This window comes from Bufo gargarizans, chromosome 6 (assembly GCF_014858855.1).
Source record: "Bufo gargarizans isolate SCDJY-AF-19 chromosome 6, ASM1485885v1, whole genome shotgun sequence".
In the NCBI taxonomy this organism is placed as follows: domain Eukaryota; kingdom Metazoa; phylum Chordata; class Amphibia; order Anura; family Bufonidae; genus Bufo; species Bufo gargarizans.
The window spans coordinates 218,700,258-218,726,040 of NC_058085.1; the positions used below are offsets into that span (position 1 = coordinate 218,700,258).

The 25,783-nt window shown below is 46.8% G+C and overlaps 1 protein-coding gene across 3 annotated transcripts in view; it reads right to left on the bottom strand.

Moving 5' to 3' along the window:
- Nucleotides 1-25,783, bottom strand: part of MTG1 (mitochondrial ribosome associated GTPase 1) — a 356,260-nt gene that overhangs the window by 324,282 nt on the left and 6,195 nt on the right. For 2 of the 3 annotated variants that reach the window (XM_044296242.1, XM_044296245.1), the window contains exon 2: nucleotides 3,642-3,706. In XM_044296242.1, the coding sequence (XP_044152177.1) occupies nucleotides 3,642-3,706 (65 nt within the window). Of the gene's footprint in view, nucleotides 1-3,641; nucleotides 3,707-24,007; nucleotides 24,400-25,783 lie in introns of those variants that run through there. The other variant, XM_044296244.1, reaches the window with a different exon arrangement.

A 25,783-nucleotide genomic window follows, 5' to 3' on the forward strand; every position in this document is an offset into this window, starting at 1 on the left:
GGGGAGCCATGAAATCAGAGTCACATGGGCCGTCACATGATCAGAAGGGGCGGCGCGGCAGTCACAGGATCAACAACGGGAGTGCCTGTAGTATATCAGGCACTCCCCTTCAGTGACGCTGCTAGGAGGCGGGTAAAACAAAGGATAGGATGACAGTTATGTCACAGATATCCCTGTCAATTTCTCCAAAGTAGCGCTACATACAATCAGGCGCCAATCAAAGCAAAAACAGACTAAGGCTACTTTCACACTCGCGTTTTGTGCGGATCAATCATGGACGGATCCACTCAGATAGTACAACCGTCTGCATCCATTCAGAACGGATCAGTTTGTATTATCTTTAACATAGCCAAAGTCAATGGAGGACAGATCTGTTTTTTATTGTGCCAGATTGTGTCAGTGAAAACGGATCCGTCCCCATTGAAACTGTTTGGCTGTATCCCTGAACAGATCTCAAACGGAAAGCCAAAACACGAGTTTGAAAGTAGGCTAAGGCAGTATAGAATAGCTCTGCCAGGACTGAATAAAGCCTCAATTATGGCAGAATTTGTTAATATAATAGGACCAGACAGTCATAGCGTGGTAAGATTATGAGATTCCAGTGAGATAAAACATAATCACTGGAACTCACCGCAGAGGGAGCACCTTTGGTTGGGTGGTTTTGTACCACTCTCCTCTCCTAGTTCCCACCCCTTTGTAAGGAGGGGGGGGGGGGGGGGGGTAGATACAATCCCCATGATCACCACCTTAGAAAAGTCACCACCACGTAGGAGTTCAACATGTTTAGCCAGAGGAGTATCCCTTTTGTGACGCATATCCCCAGGTGCACGCCCACTCTTTTTCAAAGTTCTCGGGTGGTTTTACCCACATACTCAATTCCACAGCCGCATACTGCTCTATAAATCACTCCTTTAGACCAACAGTTAATTAAGCTTTTAATGGTATATCTTTTTGTGTGTTACATTACTGGTGAAAGTGCGGCCTTGAGTGATATGTGGGCAAGCTACACAGCCACTACAGTGGTAACATCCACAGATGGGATGTAACCATCCCCCATTATTTTTGGATGTCTCACTGTAGTGGCTATGGACGAGATGGTCAAGTAAATTGCGTCCTCTCCTGCAATTGATTTGTGGGGCCTCCGCTACCACATTACTGATGTCAGGATCGATTTTAAGGATACCCCAATGTCTAGAGATAATCATCTCTAGACATTGGGGTATCCTTAAAATCGATCCTCTCACAAGCGGTTCAAAACGGATCAGTTTGCATTCTGAATGGAAAAGAATCAGCTCAGAATGCATCAGTTCAGTCTCCATTCTGTTTTAGAGACGGACACCAAAACGCTGCTTGCTGGCTATGTTAAAGATAAAACAAACGGTTCCATTCTGAACGGATGCAGACGGTTGTATTATCTGAGCGGATCCGTCTATGACGGATCCGCACAAAACGCGAGTGTGAAAGTAGCCTTAGTCTGTTTTTGCTTTGATCGGCGCCCGATTGTATGTATCGCTACTTTGGAGAAACGGATAGGGATGTCTGTGACTTAACGGACATCCCCTCCTTTGTTTTAACCGGCTCCTAGCAGAGTCACTGAAGGAGAGTGCCTGGTATACTACATACCATACCATCATTGATCCTGTGACTGCCACGCCGACCCCCGTCTAATTATGTGATGGACCATGTGACTGTGATATCATGGCTCCCCGATCATGTGACGGGTCATGTGTCGGATGGGATGCGGCCTATGTGCAGCACGGCTCTCTTTAAAAGGCCCACTTGCACGCCTTTACATGCTCTGCAGCCACAAACTTCAGAGAAAGTAAAGGGCTGTGCTATGAGGTCAAAGTACTCCATTAGATTGACCAGATTAAGCCTCTGCCGTTTTTGTTAAGCTAAGTTTTACTTGTTATTTCATTGCTGCATTTCATTCGTGTGTAAATCCTCTGATAAGTTGGCCTCAGGCCAATGAATCGCATAGGACAGAGTGATACTGGGACATAGCTAAATACTAGTAGATTTTCTGCGCATAATTACATGTCTATGCCTGGGCAGGACATTGTACCTGTGTATTTGCTTTATGTAGCTAGATCTTTTTGTTTCCTTTTATTGTGCCAGGTGTCAGTTCCCTCGCTTGCTCCCTTTCCCTGACGAAGCTGGGCAGTCAATTGGTGCGGCATACGGTTATCAAGGGTTACACTAGGAGGAAAGATACACATAGTGGGATCGCCCTGTTTAGGGTGAGCTTGTTGATCCCCAGTGTAGAGCAGTGTTTCCCAACCAGTGTGCCTCCAGCTGTTGCAAAACTACAACTCCCAGCATACCCACACAGCCAAGGACATGCTGGCAGTTGTAGTTTTGCAACAGCTGGAGGCACACTGGTTGGGAAACACTGGTGTAGAGGATCATTAGAGGAAGGCTTACAAGGAGGAAGCAACCCAGTTTTCCCTTCCCCCTCCCCCTCTCCATTTCTCCTGTAACTAATATAGCAATACTGTATTTATTCACCACTGAGTGATTTGTGAGTTAAGTCTTAATTGAGGTAATCTACTAATTCAGTTTTTTCTTGTATTTATATTTGGGTACCCATCTGTTGGTTGTTAAGAGTGACCATTATCTCCCCATGGTTATTTAAATATATGCTGTCCACAAGAAACATTAAGTTGAAGGTACCTTCTTGGAAGCTGGGTCCAAGAGTTATTGGTCCATATAAGATCACTGCCATCATTAATCCTGTAGCTTTTCGTCTTGAACTTTCTCAGGTCCTGAAAATTCATAATGTGTTTCACAAATCTTTGTTGAAGAGATATGTTGAACCTTTGGAGCGGTCTTCCTTGCCACCCGCTCCTGTCATGGTAGACGGTAGTTTGGAATTTCAGATCGCCAAGATAGTTGACTCTCGAGTTCTCCGTAGATCTCTTCAGTTCAGTATCTTGTCTATCGAAAGGGTTATGGACCAGAAGAGAGGATGCCAGCATCCGACGTAAAAGCCAGTCGCTTGCTGAAAGCCTTTCACAAGTCTCACCTGGATAAGGTCGGTCCTGGGTGCCCGGAGGTCACGGACACTCCCGTGACAAGTGCCAAAAGATCAGGAGATTAGTCAGATTAACCCATGTGTTGCCAATCTGAGATCTCCAACTTAAAAAAATAAATAAATATGTTATACCCTCCCTAATATCCTGCGCCATTTTCTGTACTGCCGGTGCTTTCCTTCCTGCCTCTGCTTATTTCAAAACTGTAGCAGGGAAGCACGTGACCGCTGCAGCCAATCAGCTGCAAAGATGACTTAAAGGGGATGTGCAGGTTCCTACAAAAGTTAATTGTGTAAACCTTGTCACCTTCATTTTGATGGGAAGGAGTAGTTACACTCTGTCTGCTCCTTCCCATTGAAGTGAATGGGACAGAGGAGCTGTAATTACACCAGATTGTCCCTGTGATAAACAGTGAGGAGGTAAACAGTGAAGAGAATGCATTCTCTTCAAACAGCTGATCAGCAGGGGTGCCAGGAATTGGACCCTGCTGATCTGATATTGGTGTCCTGGGATAGGTGATCAATATAGGAAACCGGCCAACCCATTTAAGGCCCAAAACAGGCTGGTCAATAAGAGGTAAAATGCCTTGTTCCACTTACAAAAGGATATTCGGGCATCATGTACTTCCAAAATGCAGTCAACTTTGGAAAGTTTTGCTCTCATCTGTTTAAGCCCTGCAGAAAAAAAAAATATATTTTATATTATTCAGTGTAGCAACGTAACTAAGAAAGGCAAGTGTTTGAGAACTTTACCAATTCTCTACTCTAATTAAGCAAGAAACAGGGGTAGCTGGAGATCTAGATAAAAATTGTCAGGCTTGATAGGGATATCAAGGGTTACACTAGGAGAAAGAAGACACACAGTTGGATCGCCCTGTTTAGGATGAGCTTGTTGATCCCCAGTGTAGAGGATCATTAGAGGAGGGCTTACAAGGAGGAAGCGACCCAGTTTTTCCTTCCCCCGCCCCCTCTCTATTTCCCCTGAAAGACTGATAAGCTGCAGATTTGACTTTGAAGATTTCCATGTGGCAAATTCACAGCATTGTACAGTACCAGCAAATTGGATGAGAATTCAGATATTCATATGCTGCATATAAAAATGCACCAGAAAAATCCGCAGCATGTCGATCAACGGCTCATGCACATGACCCATGCCCGTTTTGTGGTCCGCAAAATGCAGAACGAACACGGCCGGTATCCGTGTTTTGCAGATTTTGCAATTTGCGGACCACAAAACAGGGAACGGTCATGTGCATGAGTCCTGAATCAACATTCAAAACCGCAGTAACGCAGTTTTCCATTTCATCCACCATGACGGCCCACAATGAGATTGACCCTTGACCTCTGTAGGGGCAGGAACACAGAGTTTAAGAACCCCCCACCCCTCCACCTCCTCAGTGCTTTCCTGCCCCTACAACACGTGGAGAGAGTCCTCCTTAGAGGATAATAGCTTTATTCATTTACAGGCATCTCTTGCTGGCCTCCCGCGGCATGGGCTAAGGCTGGCCAGCATGGAGCAACAAGGACCCTCATCTTGGCTTATGCCGAGGCCTGTGGTCCTCCCATACCTTCAGACTTCGTTCCCTTCTCCGGGAAGCAGTCGGGGTGCCGGCTTCACTGGGCGTCTCGCGCGCTGCGCTCGGCCTCCTTCTTCCTGGAGGGGGAGCGGGCGCTCGTGACCTGCAAGGGGGAGCAGGTGCGGCGCATGGAGCGCTTTAGGAGGCGGGCCGGGTGGCACACGTACCTTTTAGTAGGCTGGTGCGGCACAGGCACACACCGTCACCCAAAGGCGCCGCTGGAAGATGTCAGACGCCGGGTCAGGTATTAAAAAAAGACCGCGGTTCCTTCCAGTCTTCACCTGCAACACCGCAATGTCTGAGACACCTACTCCCCGCCAGGAAGGCCCTGATCCTTCTGCCACCAGTACCGTGAGTGTGGTGTTCATTTCAAATTTTTGTCTTGAAATTCTAATTACAGCATATCTGGTTGCTTTCTCACTCCAGGGCAGCAAGGAGTCTAAATCCAAAGTAAAGCTCTTAAAATGCTGTGCTTGTTCCAAGCGTCTGCCTGAGAATTACAAAAAGAGGCTGTGCAAACCTTGTACAGCGGAAATATGGAAAGAAGAGCAACCAGATATTCTCTCTGAAATGAAATCCTTTATAGTGGACGAGATCAAGTCTTCCTTAGCTACCATGTCTGCCCCCGCTAGTAACCCCAACCCTCCTAAGAAACGCAAGCTATCCGTTATCTCCTCTTCTGATGGAGAGGATGTTGAGGTAGCCTCAGTCACATCCAGACAATTTCCTAATGAGGAACCCTTGTCAGACGGGGAAATTCTGGACGAGGATAAAAAATATTTCTTCTCAGCTGACGAGATGGAGGAGTTACTAAGAGCGGTCAGATCCACAATGGGAATTGAGGATACCCCTAAGCCCCGTACTGTACAGGATGAAATGTTTGGGGGTCTTAGATCTAAAACTTCAATAGTTTTTCCCATTAATGAAAACATAAGAGAGATGATAATGGAAGAGTGGTCGGACCCGGAGAAAAGATTAGGAGTTCAGGAATAGACTCTGTTTTGACCCAGCAGAATGCAAATTATATAATCCGACCCCTAAAGTCGACTTGCAGGTTGCCAAAGTAGTAAAGAAGACCGCTGTACCCTTTGAAGACTCCTCGCAATTGGGTGATCCTATAGATAGAAAGGCAGATGGGCTCCTAAAAAGATCCTGGGAATCAGCTACGTTCGGGGTGAAAACTAATATTGCAGCTACCTCCGTAGCCAGGGCTATGTATATATGGCTAGGAGAACTGGACGAACACCTAAAAAACAAAGCTCCCAGGGAAGAGATCAGGGATTCTATCCCTCTCCTTCGCTCCGCCACAGCATTCTTGGCTGATGCTTTGACAGAATCCATCCGTTTCTCAGCCAAAGATGCTGCTCTTTCTAATGCAGCCCAGCGGGCATTATGGATAAAGGCCTGGTCTGGGGACAAAGCATCCAAGGCCAAACTCTGTTCTATTCCCTTTTCTGAGGAATCTGTCTTCGGTCCCACTCTAGATAAAATCTTAGAGGGAGCAGCAGATAAAAAGAAGGAAGGGTTTTCCGGAGGACAAAGAATCAAAAAAGAAGCCCTTTCGTCAGTTCCAGCCGCAGCAGAGATCTTACATGGGGAAAGGGAAAACTGGCAGATGGAGCTATCCAAAAGGGGGAAGAGGAAGAGGCTTCATCCTCAACCCCCAGAATAGACAGAATAAACAGCAATGATGCCAGAGTAGGGGGGGGGAGACTGATGAGTTTTTTATCTTCCTGGAAACAGGTCACCTCAAATCCCTGGGTTCTAAACGTAGTCTCTCAAGGCTACAAGATAGAATTCACATCAGTCCCCCCAAGAAGATTCTGCATCTCATCCCAGTGCAAAACAGAACTTCCACAAATTTGGCAGGGCGTCCAGGACCTCTTAGACCTAGGGGTAATTCAAAAGGTTCCTATTTTAGAAGAAAGGAGAGGTTTTTTTTCCAACCTCTTTCTTGTAAAGAAACCAGACCAATCCTTTCGTACCATAATAAACTTAAAACCCCTAAACAGGTCTATTCTATAAAAGGAAGTTCAGGATGGAAACCATCCCATCCACAATTCCTCTGATCCAGAAAGGGGCGTTTAGGTCGTCAATCGATCTCAAAGACGCTTACTACCATGTCCCTATTCATCCTCTCTCCCAGAAATATTTAAGATTCGCTCTAAAAGGGCCGGACGGCTCGATCCATCACGTTCAATATGTCGCCCTTCCTTTCGGCATCTCCTCGGCACCCAGGGTCTTGACAAAGGTCGTGGTAGAGATGGTGGCCTACCTTCGTCAGGAAGGCATAACAATTATCCCATATCTCGACGACTTCTTAATTCTGGGCAAAACAGAAACCGAAAATCTATCAGCAACCCAGAGATTCTCGGAATTTCAAAAAAATCTAGGTTAGATCATAAATATAAAAAAATCCACTCTTATTCCTTCCAGAAGAATAAGGTTCCTGGGTGTGGAACTGGACTCATCCCTGTTGAAAATCTTTCTCCCCCAGGACAAAGCTGCAGCGCTGATAGAAAAAAATCTGAATGTTCCAGAGTGCTCACAATTGCTCCATCAGGAAAGCCATGAGTCTTCTTGGAAGTCTAACCGCCTGCATTCCCTCGGTTGCATGGTGCCAGGGCCACACAAGGGTAATCCAGAGTTGGATTCTGAGTATATGGGACGGAAAGCAAGTAAGCTTAGACAGAAGTTCTCAGATTCCACAGTCCGTAAAGACAGATTTAAATTGGTGGAAGGTAAAAAGAAGACTGCTCGGAGGTCTACAGTGGCAGAACCATCCGGTTGTTCAAGTAATTATGGACGCAAGTCTCGGAGGCTGGGGAGCAAAAATAGGAGACCATCTTCTGCAAGGTACCTGGCCAGCAGATATAAGAGGCAGATCCTCCAATTACAGAGAACTGTATGCGGTCCTCGAAGCGTTATCAAAAGGAGAGAGCCTTTTAAGAGGGTGAGACTTAAGGATAATGTCCGACAATACCACAACGGTAGCATATCTGCGACACCAAGGAGGGACAAGGTCACGTCTTCTAGGTGCGGTAGCAAAAAAAGTGTTCTCTTCGGCCCAGGAGAAGATTCTATCACTCTCCGCCATCCACCTAAAGGGTTGCGAAAACACAGTAGCAGACTACCTGAGCAGAGAGAGAATAGATTCAGGAGAATGGTCTCTGAACAGGAGTACCTTCCAGAGGATCTCAGAAAGATGGGGCCAACCGGAAATAGACTTATTCGCCTCCAGAAAAAATACGCAGGTAGAACGTTTTTGCTCCCTAAACCTAGAGGACAGACCATGGGCAATAGATGCTCTGTCAATACATTGGAAATGGAAACTAGCCTACGCCTTTCCCCCAATACCTCTATTACCTCGGGTTATCCAGAAACTCCTAAGAGAACCAACTACTCCTATTCTAATAAGATAGATCTTCTAGACGTTAGGGATACTGTAATTCAGTACCTTGATTCTACCAAAGCCTTTAGGATAGATAACAATCTCCTAATTCAATTTTCAGGAAGAAATAAGGTAAATAAGTTAGCTAGATCTTCCATAGCCAGATGGATCAGATCCACCATCGAATGTTGCTACAGGATTCAGGGCAAACCCAGTCCTGGTAATGTTAAGGCCCACTCTACTATGGCCACTGCCTCCTCTTGGGCTGAAAAAGGAGGTGTCTCGCTAGACCAGATTTGTAAGGCTGCAACCTGGTCAAGCGCTATTACTTTTGTAAGACACTATCGTCTTAGTCTTCCAGACTCGAATGAAGCTCTTTTCAGCCGGAGGGTTTTACAGGCGATATCCCCACCAACTTAGTTATCTGATACATCTCATTGTGGGCCGTCATGGTGGATGAAATGGAAAAAACCGCAATTAGACTTACCGGTAATTCCGTTTCCTTGAATCCACCATGACGGCCCATACTATTCCCATCCCCCCCAAAAAAAAAAAAAAAAAAAAAATTTTTTATATATATATATATATATATATATATATATATATATATATATATATATATATATATATATATAATTTAAAATATATAAAGATAAATAGGAGTTTAAGGGTATGGATCAATATCTTTTTACTTTCTGTTCCACCTTTCGGGTAATTTGTAAAGCACTGAGGAGGTGGAGGGGTGGGGGGTTCTTAAACTCTGTATGTGTTCCTGCCCCTACAGAGGTCAAGGGTCAATCTCATTGTGGGCCGTCATGGTGGATTCAAGGAAACGGAATTAAAGGCAAGTCTAATTGCGTTTTTTTCGGCATCCTTTTTTTGTTACATAATGCAGACAAGAATAGGACATGTTCTATATTTTTGCGGATACCACGGAACAGACATATGGATGCGGAGAGTACACAGTGTGCTATCTGCATCTTTTGCGGCCCCACTGAAGTGAATGGGTCTGACCTGCAAAAAAGCGGATAGGATGCGGACCAAAAATACGTTAGCGTGCATGGGCCCTTAGGCCCCATGCACACGGCCGTGTTTCACAGCAGTGTGCGGGCCGTGGAACCGCGGCCTGGATCCCTCCTGAGAGCAGGAGCACACGGCGTCACTGGTTGCTATGACGCCGTGCGCTCCCTGCTGCCGCCGCAATACAGTAATACACTGGTATAGATCATACCAGTGTATTACTGTACTGTGCCGGCAGCAGGGAGCGCACGGCGTCATAGCAACCAGTGACGCCGTGCGCTCCTGCTCTCAGGAGGGATCCAGGCCCCGGTTCCACGGCCCGCACACGGCTGTGAAACACGGCCGTGTGCATGGGGCCTTATACAGTGGATTTCTCTTGAGGTTTTTATCCTTCTCAATGGGGAGGGTGAAATCTGATGGATTTTCTTCAGCAAAAACCACATGCAATATGTGTATTTTGTTGCCGTTTTTGTGCGGTTTCTGCACCAATTGTTCTAAGGAATCTCAAAAGGTACAGATACATACACACAGAGACAAGTGTGTGCATGTGATCTTCAAGCACCAGAAAGAGCTAAGCAGACTGATGTACAGTTTTGGGGAGAAACAGTAATTTGAACGTTCAATTTCTTCAATCATATCCTTGCTCTTTCTGTGCATAGGAATCCTACCCACTCTCTCAATATGTAAACTAATTACACTTAACTATTTAAAGGGGTTGTCCAGGATTTTTTTTTTTTAATCTCTTTCCCATCCAACCAATAAAAGAATTATACTTATCTACTCCAGCAATGTTATGACGTTTGGGAACACGTCACCATTAGGCCAGAAAAAAGCTGCAACAGCACACATTACCTGCACCCATCCTGTAAACTGAGGAAGTTTACAGGATGGGTGCAGAAGTGCAGTGAACACAGCCCAGGAACCACAGAGTCCGAATGTCGCAGTGGGGAGCAAGCAAATATAACTTTCTTCACAATCCTATTAGGTTAGGGATTTACAACAAAAAAAAAAAAAAAACCTGGACAAATTCTGTAAGGGCAACACCACATGAAGTGTCCGTACTGCACTTGGGACGCAACTACTTGACACAAGTAGTTGCGTGACCGAGTACTGCAGCTGCATCTTGTTAACTAATTACAACTGCACCGTTTTTTCTGTCTTCTTTGATAATAGCCATACTGTTTTGCAGGTTTTGGAGCAGCCATTACCACAGAAGACAGAAGAAAGCATGCGACTGTAATTAGTTAACCCTTAGGATACCGGAGGTGTTTTTGTGTTTTCATTTTTTTTCCCCATCTTTCTTGAGCCATAACTTTTTTATATTTCCGTTCACATAGCTGTATGAGGGCCTATTTTTTTGCAGGGCAAGTTGAAGGTTCCAACGCCACCATTAATTATGGTATACAATCTAGTGGGAAGCGGTAAAAAAATAAAAAATAAAAAAATAAAAATATATATTTGTGGTCGAGGCTAAATACGAGACTAGGGCAGAGTGCCTGCCTGGAACCTAAACCGGCTGGGGTGTGCCTGGAGCCGGGTATGAGAGTAGCCTAAAAGGGGGCAAAAATGACAACAATAGTTAAGGTGTAAGACTTTATTACCTTATAACACCAAAGACCGAAAAGCCAGCGAAATCTCCACCTGCGGGTTAGGTATGTACCTGGCGAAGCAAGACGAACGCCATCTCCCCATTTTCCGGATGACATGGGCGGGGACCCCCCGCCGGGAAGCCGCGGAGGAGGCACCAATGCGGAAGGAATGACCGGATATCGCTCCTGAGTCCAATCCCAAGCCAGCCGCCATCGTGCGGATGTGGCCGATGAATTGCGCCGTGGTGAGAGCTCCCTTCAGATGGGGTAGCAGAGGGCTGTGAGGTGGCTCCTCCCGGAGGGCGAGGATGAGCCGGTCAAATACCTGTATCGGACACCATTCATTGCTAGTGGGAAAGAACTGGACCTCCACCGGGGGGCCAGTTTGACTGGTTTTGGTGGTAATTATCTTCAGCGCGTAATGGTCAATCCCCCTCACCAGCTGCTCTCTGTGCAGGCTGCACCGTCCCGCCGAACCGCACGTGAACTCGCCCGGCCTAAGGAAGCCATAAAATGCTAAGTACATGGCAGCTTTGATGACCAAGCTGGGAAAGGGCCCAAAAGGAGCACCCTCCAGGGCTGAAGATAATTTCCGGAACATTTCCTCCGTGATGCCCTGTCTGCGGGACGGGGCATTGGGCCCACTCTTCTGGACCCCTCGCAAGGTGGCCTTGACCGCATGTGCAGAAAGAATGGACCCGCCCCCCGGATTGCGGAGCATGGTGTGGTGTTGCACGCCCGCTAGGTACAACTTAATGGTGTTGTAGGAGAGGTGTAACTGGTGGTGACAATGGGCGATGAAGGCCATGACGTAGGGAATGTCTTCCAGGCCACCCTGCGAGTGCAGGCGTGAGAACTCCTGGAAGGTTCTTAGGCCTGAAAGGTAGTTCCTGGCCGTGTTGGGGGCAAGGGACTGCTGCGCCAGGTCCCTCGCTGACGCGATGAGTATGCTTAGTCCATTGTCAGGGAACTGAAGGGCGGGGTGGGAAATCTGCGTGGCTCGGCCTCCGGCATTACCTGGAAGAAAAGTTCGAAATTAAATCTGGACAGCGCGTCGGCTGCTATATTCTTCTCCCCCGGGATGTGGCTACAATGCACGTGGAAGTTATGTGACAGGGCCAGCCAAACCAGCTGGCGCAACAGCGCCATGATTTTGGGGGACTTGGCCCTGCCCTTGGCCAATATGTCGACCAAGGCCTGGTTATCTATCACAAACATCACTGGCAAGTTGGCCCAGAGGTGGCCCCAAGCCTGAGCTGCTGCCACAATGGGGTATAACTCCAACAAAGAGGAGGTGCAGATGGATTCAGCCTCCTCTGAGATGGCGCTGGGCCAACGATCTGCTAGCCGCTGGGAACCCCAAATGGCAGCGTAGCCGCAAGATGCCGCTGCGTCTGAAAAAAATAGTCGGGCAGGAGGAAGACCAAGGTGACACGAAAAAGGAGACACCATTCCACCGGGACAGGAACAACTCCCACATAGCCAGGTCCGCCATGGCCTGGCCGTCCAAACGGATGACGCTGTCCTGTTCGGGTGCCGAGGGAAGAAGCTGGAGTAGCCTTGACACGAAGGTTCTCCCTTGGGGCATAATCCTGGAGGCAAAGTTGAGCCGCCCCAGAAGAGACTGCAACTCGACTCTAGTGAGGCATCCCGTGGCTGCCGCATGGGAAATGACCTCCCAACACCGAGCGAGTTTCTCCTCTGGTAGGCTGGCTTGCAACAGAACCGAATCCAGGATGATGCCCAAGAATGATACCCTCGTGGCCGGACCCTCAGTCTTAGCCTCCGCGACCGGAACAGCCAGACTGGCAAACAATTCGAGGAGGACGGAAAGTATGCCGGACCCGCCCTGTGGATCCTCGACAACAAGAAAATCGTCAAGGTAGTGAATGACCGACCAGAGGCCCCCGTGATGGATCAGGATCCAATGTAGCGCCTTGGCCAGCTGGTCGAATAACCACGGGCTACTCTTGGATCCAAACGTGAGCCTGTTGGCGAAAAAATACCGTAGAACTGCCATAACTGCGGCAGGATGGGAAGGAGTTTAAATGCATCTGCAATGTCAACTTTTGCCAGCCAAGCGCCCCTACCATGCGACAGGATGGCCTGGATGGCGTCGTCCACCGAGGAATACCGCATGGAAAATTCTTCTGAGGGGATCAGAGAATTGAGGCTTGGAACACCGGACACATGAGGGGCGGACAGATCATAAATTAATCTTTTTTTATTGGTGTTTTTCTTTGCTACCAGGCCGATGGGGTTAATGCGCCAGGAGGAAAATGGAATGCGTGGGAATGGGCCTATGAAGAATCCCTTGGATACCTCCGACTGGAGCAATTCGCTAGTTGCCGGTGGGTCCAGGGTGGCGGACAGCAGATTCTTGCCCTCCCAGGGCACCTGTGGCAGAGCGATGAGCCCTGTGTGGAACCCCTTGCGGAAGCCTGCCAACAAGAACGCCACGAAGTTCTGATCGTGGTGGTCGCGAAGGAGTGCCGCCAAGAGGTCCACGTTGATGTCCGCTAGTCAAGAACCCTTGGAAGACTTCTTTGGGCAGGCGGACCGTGGGTGGGCCCTGAAGCACAGGGAGCAGACATGGAGCGATCGGCAGCTGGCATAAGAGCACCCCCCTGAATTAAAGTTATTGCAGACCTGGCTCTTCCCCAGGTAGACAATGGGTCTGCCGAGCTTGTCTGTGGAGGGGTTGGAAGAAAATGATCCAGAGGTCCCCGGGATGGGCCTGTCCTGAGACGGGTGCGCGGTATTGGGGCACCATTCAGAGGAGTGGAAAATCGACTGACATGTCGCACAGTTGGGAGCCCTGAGGCCAGCGAAGTGACGGCAGAAAAGCTCGGTGTCAATCAAGGACCAGCTGGTGACATACTGGAACTGGGCCAGGGCTGCCGCCGCCTTAGCTGCAAAGGAACGGTGGTAGTCATAGAAGGCCGACCCACCGTATTTGTGCCCCAAGTCAGTGACTAGGTACAAATAGCTGTCCAGCTCCTCTCTTCTCTCTGGCTGTGCGGTGCAAACGATGTCCCTGAAGAGGCTGAAGGCCAGGACAAATTCCGGGATGGACAACTTGCGGTTGAGCCGTGAATCCTTGGCCCGAAGGACCACCGACACATCACCACAGTTGATGACCCGGTTCTCGGGCACATCTTGAGCGGCAATGAGGATTGATGCCAAATTGACATCTTTCCCCGCCAGGATGTCTCTTTTAAGGTTGTCAGGGATGAAGTGAGAGGGGGACACCTGTGGAATGGGTCTTGGCGTACCTGTAGCCAGCCAGCTTGATGTAGATGGGGTCATCCGCAGAACGGGAGCCGGGGGTACCACGGGTGGACGGGCTTCAAGCTCCGAAACTCTAGCCCGAACGTCCGCTACCGAGTCCACCAGGGAATTCAGGGTTGCCTGCAGCTGCACCAGGGACAACTGGATGGCCGACACCTCCGGTTGCACGGCCGTGGTGCTAGAGCTGGTCATAAGCAGTTTATATAACTCTGCCTTTCTAGCGGTGGCCGGGTGTGGAATGCCCCTCCGGTTTAACTCGGCCAATAGCTTTGGGATAGTCCAACTCCGAAGGGACAAGGGACCCGCTTGGCTTGATGCGATCGAGCCGGAGATGGAAAGGCCGTCCTCCATATCCGAGGCTCGAGACATGGCAGAGCAGCTAAAAAATATGAGGTATGACAAATAAAGGGAGAAAGGGAAGGGAGAGAGGAAAAAAAAAAAAAAAAAAAAAAAAAAAAAAAAAAAAAAAAAAAACGAAGGTGATGACGTACTTGGAGGTTAAATTGGTGCACGACAGAGAGACACGTACCGGTAACGGAATTCGGAAGATGGTTCCGACGAACCTGGCCTATCCGAACAGACAAAGGTAATTAACGCATGGCTATGACTGGATTGGGACCGAGGTGGTGCCAGCACGAACTTACCTGCACAGGACCGAAAAAGGAACGGAGAACTGGGAACAAAACTCCTGTAAATAGAGCAACAGGCGAAACATTTGAAAGTGCAGAGGCCATGGGTGTCCCCCAACCTGCGAAACCAGGCGAACTGGCCAGGCTGGGGCCCACCCTAAGGCCAAGTGACCATCCGAGCGCATCGGATCGGACACCTGACCGAAGAGAGCCAGGAGAGAAGGCGCGTAACCCTGAAAATGAAGGCTGCGCGAAGCAGCGGCCCGCGAAGGGCAGTGGTAAGCCATGAACTTCGGATTTACGGACAGCAAGGAAGACCAGGGGAGAAGCCGAAGATGGCCGCCTAAGGAGACCTTGAGCCGAAGGACAGGTGCGTGAACCCGTGTGTGAGACAAGACACGTGAAGACCTGGGCGTACCAGGAGTGAGCCGAGCCCTGAGCGTACCAGGGGAGGCGGGGGCGCCACCAACCGTGAGCGGCCACCTGACTGTAACCGGCATACAATGACCTGGTGACCTGACAAAACATGATAGCCTGGGCGAACCAGGGAAACCAGACCTCCCAGATGTGACCAGCTGGCCGAAGTGGGAAGGAGCCAGACTAGTCCCAGGAGTACCCCTGAATTAAAAATTAACATTTTTTTATTTTTATTTTTTTTAACTATATGGCGGTTTTCCAGTACCTAATTTCCCCTTTTTTTTTTTTTTTTTTTTTAACCATATGGCGGGTTTGTCTGTGAACCATCTTCCCTTTTTTTTTTTTTTTTTACACCATATGGCGGGTTTCCAGTACCTAATTTCCCCTTTTTTTTTTTTTGGGCAGTTGATTAGCTATTGAATTCTATGGTGGTTTAATTTCTAACCTATTTATTCCTATGGCGGTTCGTATCATTACATTATATTATATATATATTATATTTTATTAGCATTATCGGTATCTAAGCAATAACTATATTATTCAAATATATATTCAATATGGATATTGCTTAGATAAATATATATATTGGTGGCAGATAAGGATTTTATATAGCTGAATAATGATGACAGGGATCTTAAGTCTCCCTGAAGTTCAGGGAGTCTCCCTCTATTAGATAGCGGCTCCCTGACACCCGCATGTGAGACAATATATCCCAGAAAGGTTTACGATAGCAGAGCAGAGAGATAAGAGAAGTGACAGGACAGAGTTTAGATTACAGGTTGAATTAACCCTTTAGGGTCAAATTGGCTTCTCAAGGAGATATATATGTTAAAGGCATCTTCTTCTGTCTCATTCAGTAGCTATATAACTATTGAGAGAGATGTATTTTTTTTAAATACATTTACACATTTAACCCTCCATTTTAATTATATATTATTTACCCCAGTGTTAAATCCCCCCCCACCCCACAGGGTTCACTTGCTTCTTGTCAGCTCAGCGAATGAACCGAAGATTCGATTCATGAATCGGTTCATTTGAATGAACTGATTCAAATGAACCGATTCATGTGAAAGATCCGAACTTCCCATCTCTAGTTTACTCGCAGTAAACCTTTCCGGCAACCTGTAGCAGTGTCCCCTTCTCGGCGCGTGCGCACAGTGCAAGAAGAAGCCGATGCCAGCAGTCCGCAACGGTGCATCAGGCTGAGCCTGTGCGCACGCGCGGGATCTCAAAGCGAGAGGAGAGAGGGAGAGGCGGCACTGAGGAGTAGAAGGCAGCGCTGGGCGCGAACGGCGATGCGTGCGGCCAGGCACCATGCATCCACAGACCTCCCCTGCTTGGGCACCTTAATTCAGTGATTGACAGGTTAGTAAAACCTGTTTTTCCGCAGAATAAAGCCACAAATAGCTTTTATAAGGCCACCTTAGAAATCAGAATGCTACCCTGGACATGAGCATATGTCTAGCTCACAGGGCTTATAGGTGGTGACAGAATCCCTTTAATCATATACATAAATATGATAATTTGGGGCAGGGTAATGAGCCCAGTCCTCCACACCATAGAGCAGAGTGTGCAGATACTGCATATGTTTAGAAAATGTAATAGAAAGTTTGTGAAATAAAAAAAAATGAAAACCTCCCTGAAATGAGAAGTGCACCTCCCTGAAATGAGTTTTTGCAGGTTGGGATGTCTGTGATGATGATAATAATGATGGCCAATAATTTATTTATATTTCCCAGGGGGTGTTCAATGTGTACTAGTGGGGGGGAGGGGGGGGGGGGGACCAGGGCTGTAATAACGATCCCCAGATGCAGAGGGGAACGTTTACAAACTGCCACCTCTATCCCCAGTGAATGCAGGAGGGACAAACAGTCAAACATACCCTGCTGGTGGAGAAGAGATCACCTCGGCTCTGGTATGTACTGCACATGAGCGATCGCATACCAGAGCCGAGGCAGTGAGAAGAGCTGGAGGGGGGAGGGCACCAGGGCTCTGACGTTTCGTTTACAGAGCCTGGACACTCCCTCAAGCAGGGAAAAGGCTGCAAATGAAACGTCATCAGCAGAGCCAGCTTGCTGACGTCGGGGGTCACATGACCCAGAACTGAACTGGCCAAACAGTGATAGATAGGTGATGAAAGTGATTTTAAGAATCATTCACTGGTCTACAATAAAAGCAATTAGAATAGATTTATTTAAGTCGGATAACCCCTTTAACCACTTAAGGACCACAGGTTTATACCCCCCTAGTGACCAGGCCCTTTTTTACAAATCGGCACTCCACAACTTTAGCGGTTTATTGCTCGGTCATGCAACTTACCACCCAAATGAATTTTACCTCCTTTTCTTCTCACTAATAGAGCTTTCATTTGGTGGTATTTCATTGCCGCTGACATTTTTACTTTTTTTGTTATTAATCGAAATTTAACGATTTTTTGGCAAAAAAATGACATTTTTCACTTTCAGCTGTAAAATTTTGCAAAAAAAACGACATCCATATATACATTTTTCGCCAAATTTATTGTTCTACATGTCTTTGATAAAAAAAAATGTTTGGGCAAAAAAAAAAATGGTTTGGGTAAAAGTTATAGCATTTACAAACTATGGTACAAAAATGTGAATTTCCGCTTTTTGAAACAGCTCTGATTTTCTGAGCACCTGTCATGATTCCTGAGGTTCTACAATGCCCAAACAGTAGAAAACCCCCACAAATGACCCCATTTCGGAAAGTAGACACCCTAAGGTATTCGCTGATGGGCATAGTGAGTTCATAGAACTTTTTATTTTTTGTCACAAGTTAGCGGAAAATGATGATGATTTTATTTTTTTTATTTTTTCTTACAAAGTCTCATATTCCACTAACTTGCGACAAAAAATAAAAAATTCTAAAAACTTGCCATGCCCCTCACGGAATACCTTGGGGTGTCTTCTTTCCAAAATGGGGTCACTTGTGGGGTAGTTATACTGCCCTGGCAATTTAGGGGCCCATATGTGTGAGAAGAACTTTGCAATCAAAATGTGTAAAAAATGACCGGTGAAATCCAAAAGGTGCACTTTGGAATATGTGCCCCTTTGCCCACCTTGGCAGCAAAAAAGTGTGACACATCTGGTATCGCCGTACTCAGGAGAAGTTGGGGAATGTGTTTTGGGGTGTCATTTTACATATACCCATGCTGGGTGAGAAAAATATCTTGGTCAAATGCCAACTTTGTATAAAAAAATTGGAAAAGTTGTCTTTTGCCAAGATATTTCTCTCACCCAGCATGGGTATATGTAAAATGACACCCCAAAACACATTCCCCAACTTCTCCTGAGTACGGCGATACCAGATGTGTCACACTTTTTTGCTGCCAAGGTGGGCAAAGGGGCACATATTCCAAAGTGCACCTTTCAGATTTTGCAGGCCATTTTTTACACATTTTGATTGCAAGGTACTTCTCACACATTTGGGCCCCTAAATTGCCAGGGCAGTATAACTACGCCACAAGTGACCCCATTTTGGAAAGAAGACACCCCAAGGTATTCCGTGAGGGGCATGGCGAGTTCCTAGAATTTTTTATTTTTTGTCACAAGTTAGCGGAAAATGATGATTTTTTTTTTTTCTCTTTTTTCCTTACAAAGTCTCATATTCCACTAACTTGCGACAAAAAATAAAAAATTCTAGGAACTCGCCGTGCCCCTCACGGAATACCTTGGGGTGTCTTCTTTCCAAAATTGCATCACTTGTGGCGTAGTTATACTGCCCTGGCAATTTAGGGGCCCAAATGTGTGAGAAGTACTTTGCAATCAAAATCTGTAAAAAAATGACCGGTGAAATCCAAAAGGTGCACTTTGGAATATGTGCCCCTTTGCCCACCTTGGCATCAAAAAAGTGTCACACATCTGGTATCGCCGTACTCAGGAGAAGTTGGGGAATGTGTTTTGGGGTGTCATTTTACATATACCCATGCTGGGTGAGAGAAATATCTTGGCAAAAGACAACTTTTCCCATTTTTTTATACAAAGTTGGCATTTGACCAAGATATTTTTCTCACCCAGCATGGGTATATGTAAAATGACACCCCAAAACACATTCCCCAACTTCTCCTGAGTACGGCGATACCAGATGTGTCACACTTTTTTGCTGCCAAGGTGGGCAAAGGGGCACATATTCCAAAGTGCACCTTTCGGATTTTGCAGGGCATTTTTTACACATTTTGATTGCAAAGTTCTTCTCACACATTTGGGCCCCTAAATTGCCAGGGCAGTATAACTATGCCACAAGTGACCCCATTTTGGAAAGAAGACACCCCAAGGTATTCCGTGAGGGGCATGGCGAGTTCCTAGAATTTTTTATTTTTTGTCGCAAGTTAGTGGAATATGAGACTTTGTAAGGAAAAAAGAAAAAAAAAGAAAAATCATCATTTTCCGCTAACTTGTGACAAAAAATAAAAAATTCTAGGAACTCGCCATGCCCCTCACGGAATACCTTGGGGTGTCTTCTTTCCAAAATGGGGTCACTTGTGGCATAGTTATACTGCCCTGGCAATTTAGGGGCCCAAATGTGTAAGAAGTACCTTGCAATCAAAATGTGTAAAAAATGGCCTGCGAAATCCGAAAGGTGCACTTTGGAATATGTGCCCCTTTGCCCACCTTGGCTGCAAAAAAGTGTCACACATCTGGTATCGCCGTACTCAGGAGAAGTTGGGCAATGTGTTTTGGGGTGTCATTTTACATATACCCATGCTGGGTGAGAGAAATATCTTGGCAAAAGACAACTTTTCCCATTTTTTTATACAAAGTTGGCATTTGACCAAGATATTTTTCTCACCCAGCATGGGTATATGTAAAATGACACCCCAAAACACATTCCCCAACTTCTCCTGAGTACGGCGATACCACATGTGTGACACTTTTTTGCAGCCTAGATGCGCAAAGGGGCCCAAATTCCTTTTAGGAGGGCATTTTTAGACATTTGGATCCCAGACTTCTTCTCACACTTTCGGGCCCCTAAAAAGCCAGGACAGTATAAATACCCCACATGTGACCCCACTTTGGAAAGAAGACACCCCAAGGTATTCAATGAGGGGCATGGCGAGTTCCTAGAATTTTTTTTTTTTTGCATAAGTTAGCGGATATTGATTTTTTTTTTGTTTTTTTCTCACAAAGTCTCACTTTCCGCTAACTTAGGACAAAAATTTCAATCTTTCATGGACTCAATATGCCCCTCACGGAATACCTTGGGGTGTCTTCTTTCCGAAATGGGGTCACATGTGGGGTATTTATACTGCCCTGGCTTTTTAGGGGCCCTAAAGCGTGAGAAGAAGTCTGGAATATAAATGTCTAAAAATGTTTACGCATTTGGATTCCGTGAGGGGTATGGTGCGTCCATGTGAGATTTTATTTTTTGACACAAGTTAGTAGAATATGAGACTTAGTAAGAAAAAACAAAAACAAAACAAACAAAAATTTCCGCTAACTTGTGCCAAAAAAAATGTCTGAATGGAGCCTTACCGGGGGGGGGTGATCAATGACAGGGGGGTGATCAATGACAGGGGGGTGATCACCCATATAGACTCCCTGATCACCCCCCTGTCACTGATCACCCCCCCTGTAAGGCTCCATTCAGACATCCGCATGATTTTTTACGGATCCATGGATACATGTATCGGATCCACAGAACGCATGCGGATGTCTGAATGGAGCCTTACAGGGGGGTTATCAATGACAGGGGGTGATCAGGGTAATCAGGGTGATCACCCCCCTGTCACTGATCACCCCCCCTGTAAGGCTCCATTCAGACATCCGCATGATTTTTTACGGATCCATGGATACATGTATCGGATCCACAGAACGCATGCGGACGTCTGAATGGAGCCTTACAGGGGGGTTATCAATGACAGGGGGTGATCAGGGTAATCAGGGTGATCACCCCCCTGTCACTGATCACCCCCCCTGTAAGGCTCCATTCAGACATCCGCATGATTTTTTACGGATCCATGGATACATGTATCGGATCCACAAACGCATGCGGACGTCTGAATGGAGCCTTACAGGGGGGTTATCAATGACAGGGGGTGATCAGGGTAATCAGGGTGATCACCCCCCTGTCACTGATCACCCCCCCTGTAAGGCTCCATTCAGACATCCGCATGATTTTTTACGGATCCATGGATACATGTATCGGATCCACAGAACGCATGCGGACGTCTGAATGGAGCCTTACAGGGGGGTTATCAATGACAGGGGGTGATCAGGGTAATCACCCCCCTGTCACTGATCACCCCCCCTGTAAGGCTCCATTCAGACATCCGCATGATTTTTTACGGATCCATGGATACATGTATCGGATCCACAGAACGCATGCGGATGTCTGAATGGAGCCTTACAGGGGGGTTATCAATGACAGGGGGTGATCAGGGTGATCACCCCCCTGTCACTGATCACCCCCCCTGTAAGGCTCCATTCAGACATCCGCATGATTTTTTACGGATCCATGGATACATGGATCGGATCCACAAAACGCATGCGGACGTCTGAATGGAGCCTTACAGGGGGGTTATCAATGACAGGGGGTGATCAGGGTAATCACCCCCCTGTCACTGATCACCCCCCCTGTAAGGCTCCATTCAGACATCCGCATGATTTTTTACGGATCCATGGATACATGGATCGGATCCACAAAACGCATGCTGATGTCTGAATGGAGCCTTACAGGGGGGTGATCAGGGAGTGTATATGGGTGATCACCCGCCTGTCATTGATCACCCCCTGTAAGGCTCCATTCAGACGTCCGCATGTGTTTTGCGGATCCGATCCATGTATCCATGGATCCGTAAAAATCATGCGGACGTCTGAATGGAGCCTTACAGGGGAGTGATCAATGACAGGGGGGTGATCAATGACAGGGGGTGATCAGGGAGTGTATATGGGTGATCACCCGCCTGTCATTGATCACCTCCCTGTAAGGCTCCATTCAGACGTCCGTATGCTTTTTGCGGATCCGATCCATGTATCCGTGGATCCGTAAAAATCATACGGACGTCTGAACGGAGCCTGACAGGGGGGTGATCAATGACAGGGCGGTGATCAATGACAGGGGGGTGATCAGGGAGTTTATATGGGGTGATCATGGGTGATCAGGGGTTTATAAGGGGTTAATAAGTGACGGGGGGGGGGGTGTAGTGTAGTGTGGTGTTTGGTGCGACTGTACTGACCTACCTGAGTCCTCTGGTGGTCGATCCTAACAAAAGGGACCACCAGAGGACCAGGTAGGAGGTATATTAGACGCTGTTATGAAAACAGCGTCTAATATACCTGTTAGGGGTTAAAAAATTCGGATCTCCAGCCTGCCAGCGAACGATCGCCGCTGGCATGCTGGAGATCCACTCGCTTACCTTCCGTTCCTGTGAGCGCGCGCGCCTGTGTGCGCGCGTTCACAGGAAATCTCGCGTCTCGCGAGATGACGCCTATTGGCGTTAGTGTGACCTGGGAGAGCCGCCGCGATGACGCCTTTCGGCGTTAGCGTGGCGGCAAGCGGTTAAGGACCAGGCCATTTTTTGCAAATCTGACATGTGTTACTTTATATGGTGATAACTTGAAAACGCTTTTACTTATCCAAGCCATTCTGAGATAGTTTTCTCAATATATATTCTACTTCATGACAGTGGTAAATTTGATTCAAAATATTTCATTTTTATTTATAAAAAAAAAATACCAAATGTACCTAAAATGTAGAAACATTTGCAATTTTCACAATTTCTATTTCTCTGCTTTTAAATCAGATAGTGATACCTCCTAAAATAGTGATTACTTTACATTTCCCATATGTCTACTTTATGTTTGGATCATTTTGCAAATAACTTATTTATTTATTTTTTGGGACGTTAGAAGGCTTGGAAGTTTAGAAGCAAATCTTGAAATTTTTCAGAAAATTTCCAAAACCCACTTTTTATAGGGTTTCTGTCACTAGAATTTTCACTATTAAACTGGCTGACATTAGTGATGTGCTAACGTCAGCTGCACCTAACTATGCTATTCTTGTAATTATTCATGCCCCCGTTACTGCAGCATTCATTTATAACATGCAGATTAGCCTCTAGGAGCAAGGGGTGCGTTGCTCCTAGACGCTCTGTTCTCCCATCTCATGCCCTCCAAGTCTTGATTGACAGGGCCAGGCAGCGTTCGCATCCTCCTGCTGCCCCTATGCGCTGGGGAAATCTTGCGCCGTTCAGTATTGGTCGCAGGCGCGGTGATGAATCTGGCAGCCGGCAAGTGTCTTTTCCTCACCGCGCAAGATTTCCCCAGCGCACCGGGGCAGCAGGATGATACGAACGCTGCCTGGCCCTGTCAATCAAGACTTGGAGGGGGTGTAATAAGGTGGGAGAATGGAGCCTCTAGGAGCAGAAGTAACGCCCCCCTGCTCCTAGAGGCTAATTTGCAGTAAGGGGGCATGAATAATCACAAGAAGTCACTTTGTGAGGCTTACATAATAGAAACCACCCATAAATGGCCCCATTTTAGAAATTACACCCCTCAAGGTAGTCAAAACTGATTTTACAAACTACGTTAACCCTTTAGGTGTTCCACAAGAATTAAAGAAAAATGTGGATGACATTTCAGAATTTCACACTTTTGGCTGATTTTCCATTTTAATCCATCTTTTCCCAGTAACAAAGCAAGGGTTAACGGCCAAACAAAACTCAATATTTATTGCCCTGATTCTGTAGTTTACAGAAACACCCCATATGTGGTCGTAAACTGCAGTACGGGCACACGGCAGGTCGCAGAAGGAAAGGAACGCCATATGGTTTTTGGAATGCAGATTTCACATTTGAAGACACCCTGATGCACCCCTAGTGTAGAAACTCCAAAAAAAAGACCCCATTTTGGAAACTATGGGATAAGGTGGCAGTTTTCTTGGTACTATTTTAGGGTACATATGATTTTTAGTTGCTCTATATTACACTCTTTGTGAGGCAAGGAAACAAAAAGTTGCTGTTTTCCAAACGCCTCCACAGTGGCATGGATTCCCCCAGGGACAGGAAACAACGTGGAGATCTTTAAATAGCCCCCTACCCTTACCTGCTCCAGTTGTTTCCTGTCCCTCTGGGATGTGTGGAGATCCTCCTGTGTGTTGGTTCCTCTTGTGTTGGGCGGAGAACAGGGCCGCGGGGCTCGCGGTGTGGCCCTTCCTGGTTCTCTGGCATAAGCCCTCCGGTGGGTGCAGCCCCGGGCAATGTCCGTGCAAATTATAGTGAGAGGACAGGCGGGTCACGTGATTGCAGACGAGATCTCAGTGGGAGCGAGCTAGCTCTCGGAAACGCTGGTGCCGGCATACTTCCTTTAGACAACGAGCACTTTAAATAAGAGAGGGAAGAAGTGCCTTTTTTCCACGTCGTGCTGAACAGCAGAAGCAGTGGATCATGTCTACTACGCGTCCGGAGAGCTGCAGACCCGACCAAAGCCCTCAGCCTGGTAAGCTCTCCTCCTCCTATTGTAACAGATTTGTTTCACTTTATCAAAGAGGAAGTGAGCAGCGCTGTGGAATATAAACTGGAGTCCACTTCTCAAAAACCTTCCACCTCCATGTCAGCAGCCTCCGCCCCTTCTGAAATAGATCTGCAGGAGGAAGATTTTGATGAAGTGGAGTTACTTTCTGAGTCCAACTCTGAATCCTCTGAAGAGGAGTCTGGTCCTCCCATTTGTTCCATTGTAGAGACAGATTCTCTTTTGAAAACCAAAATGGCGACTTTAAATCTGGTAGACTCTAAACAACCAAAATCCGTACAGGACCTTATGTTTAGAGGTTTGGGGGGGGGGGAAAAGAAAAAAATAGTTTTTCCCCTCCATTCTAATATTTTCAAACGTATTAACAAAGAATGGTCGGACCTAGAAAAGAAGACCTGAGTCTCTAGAATTTTTAAGAGAAAGTATCCATTTTCAGAGGAGGATACTACCCTTTGGGATAAATGCCCTAAAGTAGATACTCTGGTAGCAAAAATAACTAAAAAATCTGCTCTCCCTTTTGAGGATGTAGGTTCCATGGAAAAAAAAAAGTGAAGCTCTTTTAAAAAGATCCTGGGAAGCTTCTATGGCCATTTTAAGTCCAAGTGTAGCGGCCAATTAGGCTCCTTTCACACCTGCGTTCAGGTGTCCGCTCGTGAGCTCCGTTTGAACGTCACCCGTACATACTAAATGGTAAAAAACTCGGTAACACTTACATGGAAAAGGATCTATGAATTTGAATAGACAGCAAACTAAGCTGCAAAAACCAGTGTCAGGCAGCTGCTGCCAAGGCCAATAAGATAATGGGTTGCATCAAAATGGGGAATAGATGCCCGTGATGAGAACATAGTCCTACCACTTTACAAATCATTAGTCAGACCACACATGGAGTACTGTGTACAGTTCTGGACTCCTGTGAACAAGGCAGACATAGCAGAGCTGGAGAGGGTCCAGAGGAGGGCAACTAAAGTAATAACTGGAATGGGGCAACTACAGTACCCTGAAAGATTATCAAAATTAGGGTCATTCACTTTAGAAAAGAAGACGACTGAAGGGAGATCTAATTACTATGTATAAATATATCAGAGGTCAGTACAGAGATCTATCCCATCATCTAATTATCCTCAGGACTGTAAGGCTACTTTCACACTAGCGTTCGTCGGTCCGCTCGTGAGCTCCATTTGAAGGGGCTCACGAGTGGACCCGAACGCCTCCGTCCAGCCCTGATGCAGTCTGAATGGAGCGGATCCGCTCAGACTGCATCAGTCTGGCAGCGTTCAGCCTCCGCTCCGCTCGCCTCTGAATACAGAATGCATAGTATAATAGTGCTGGAAGGGTTAAAAAAAAATTAAA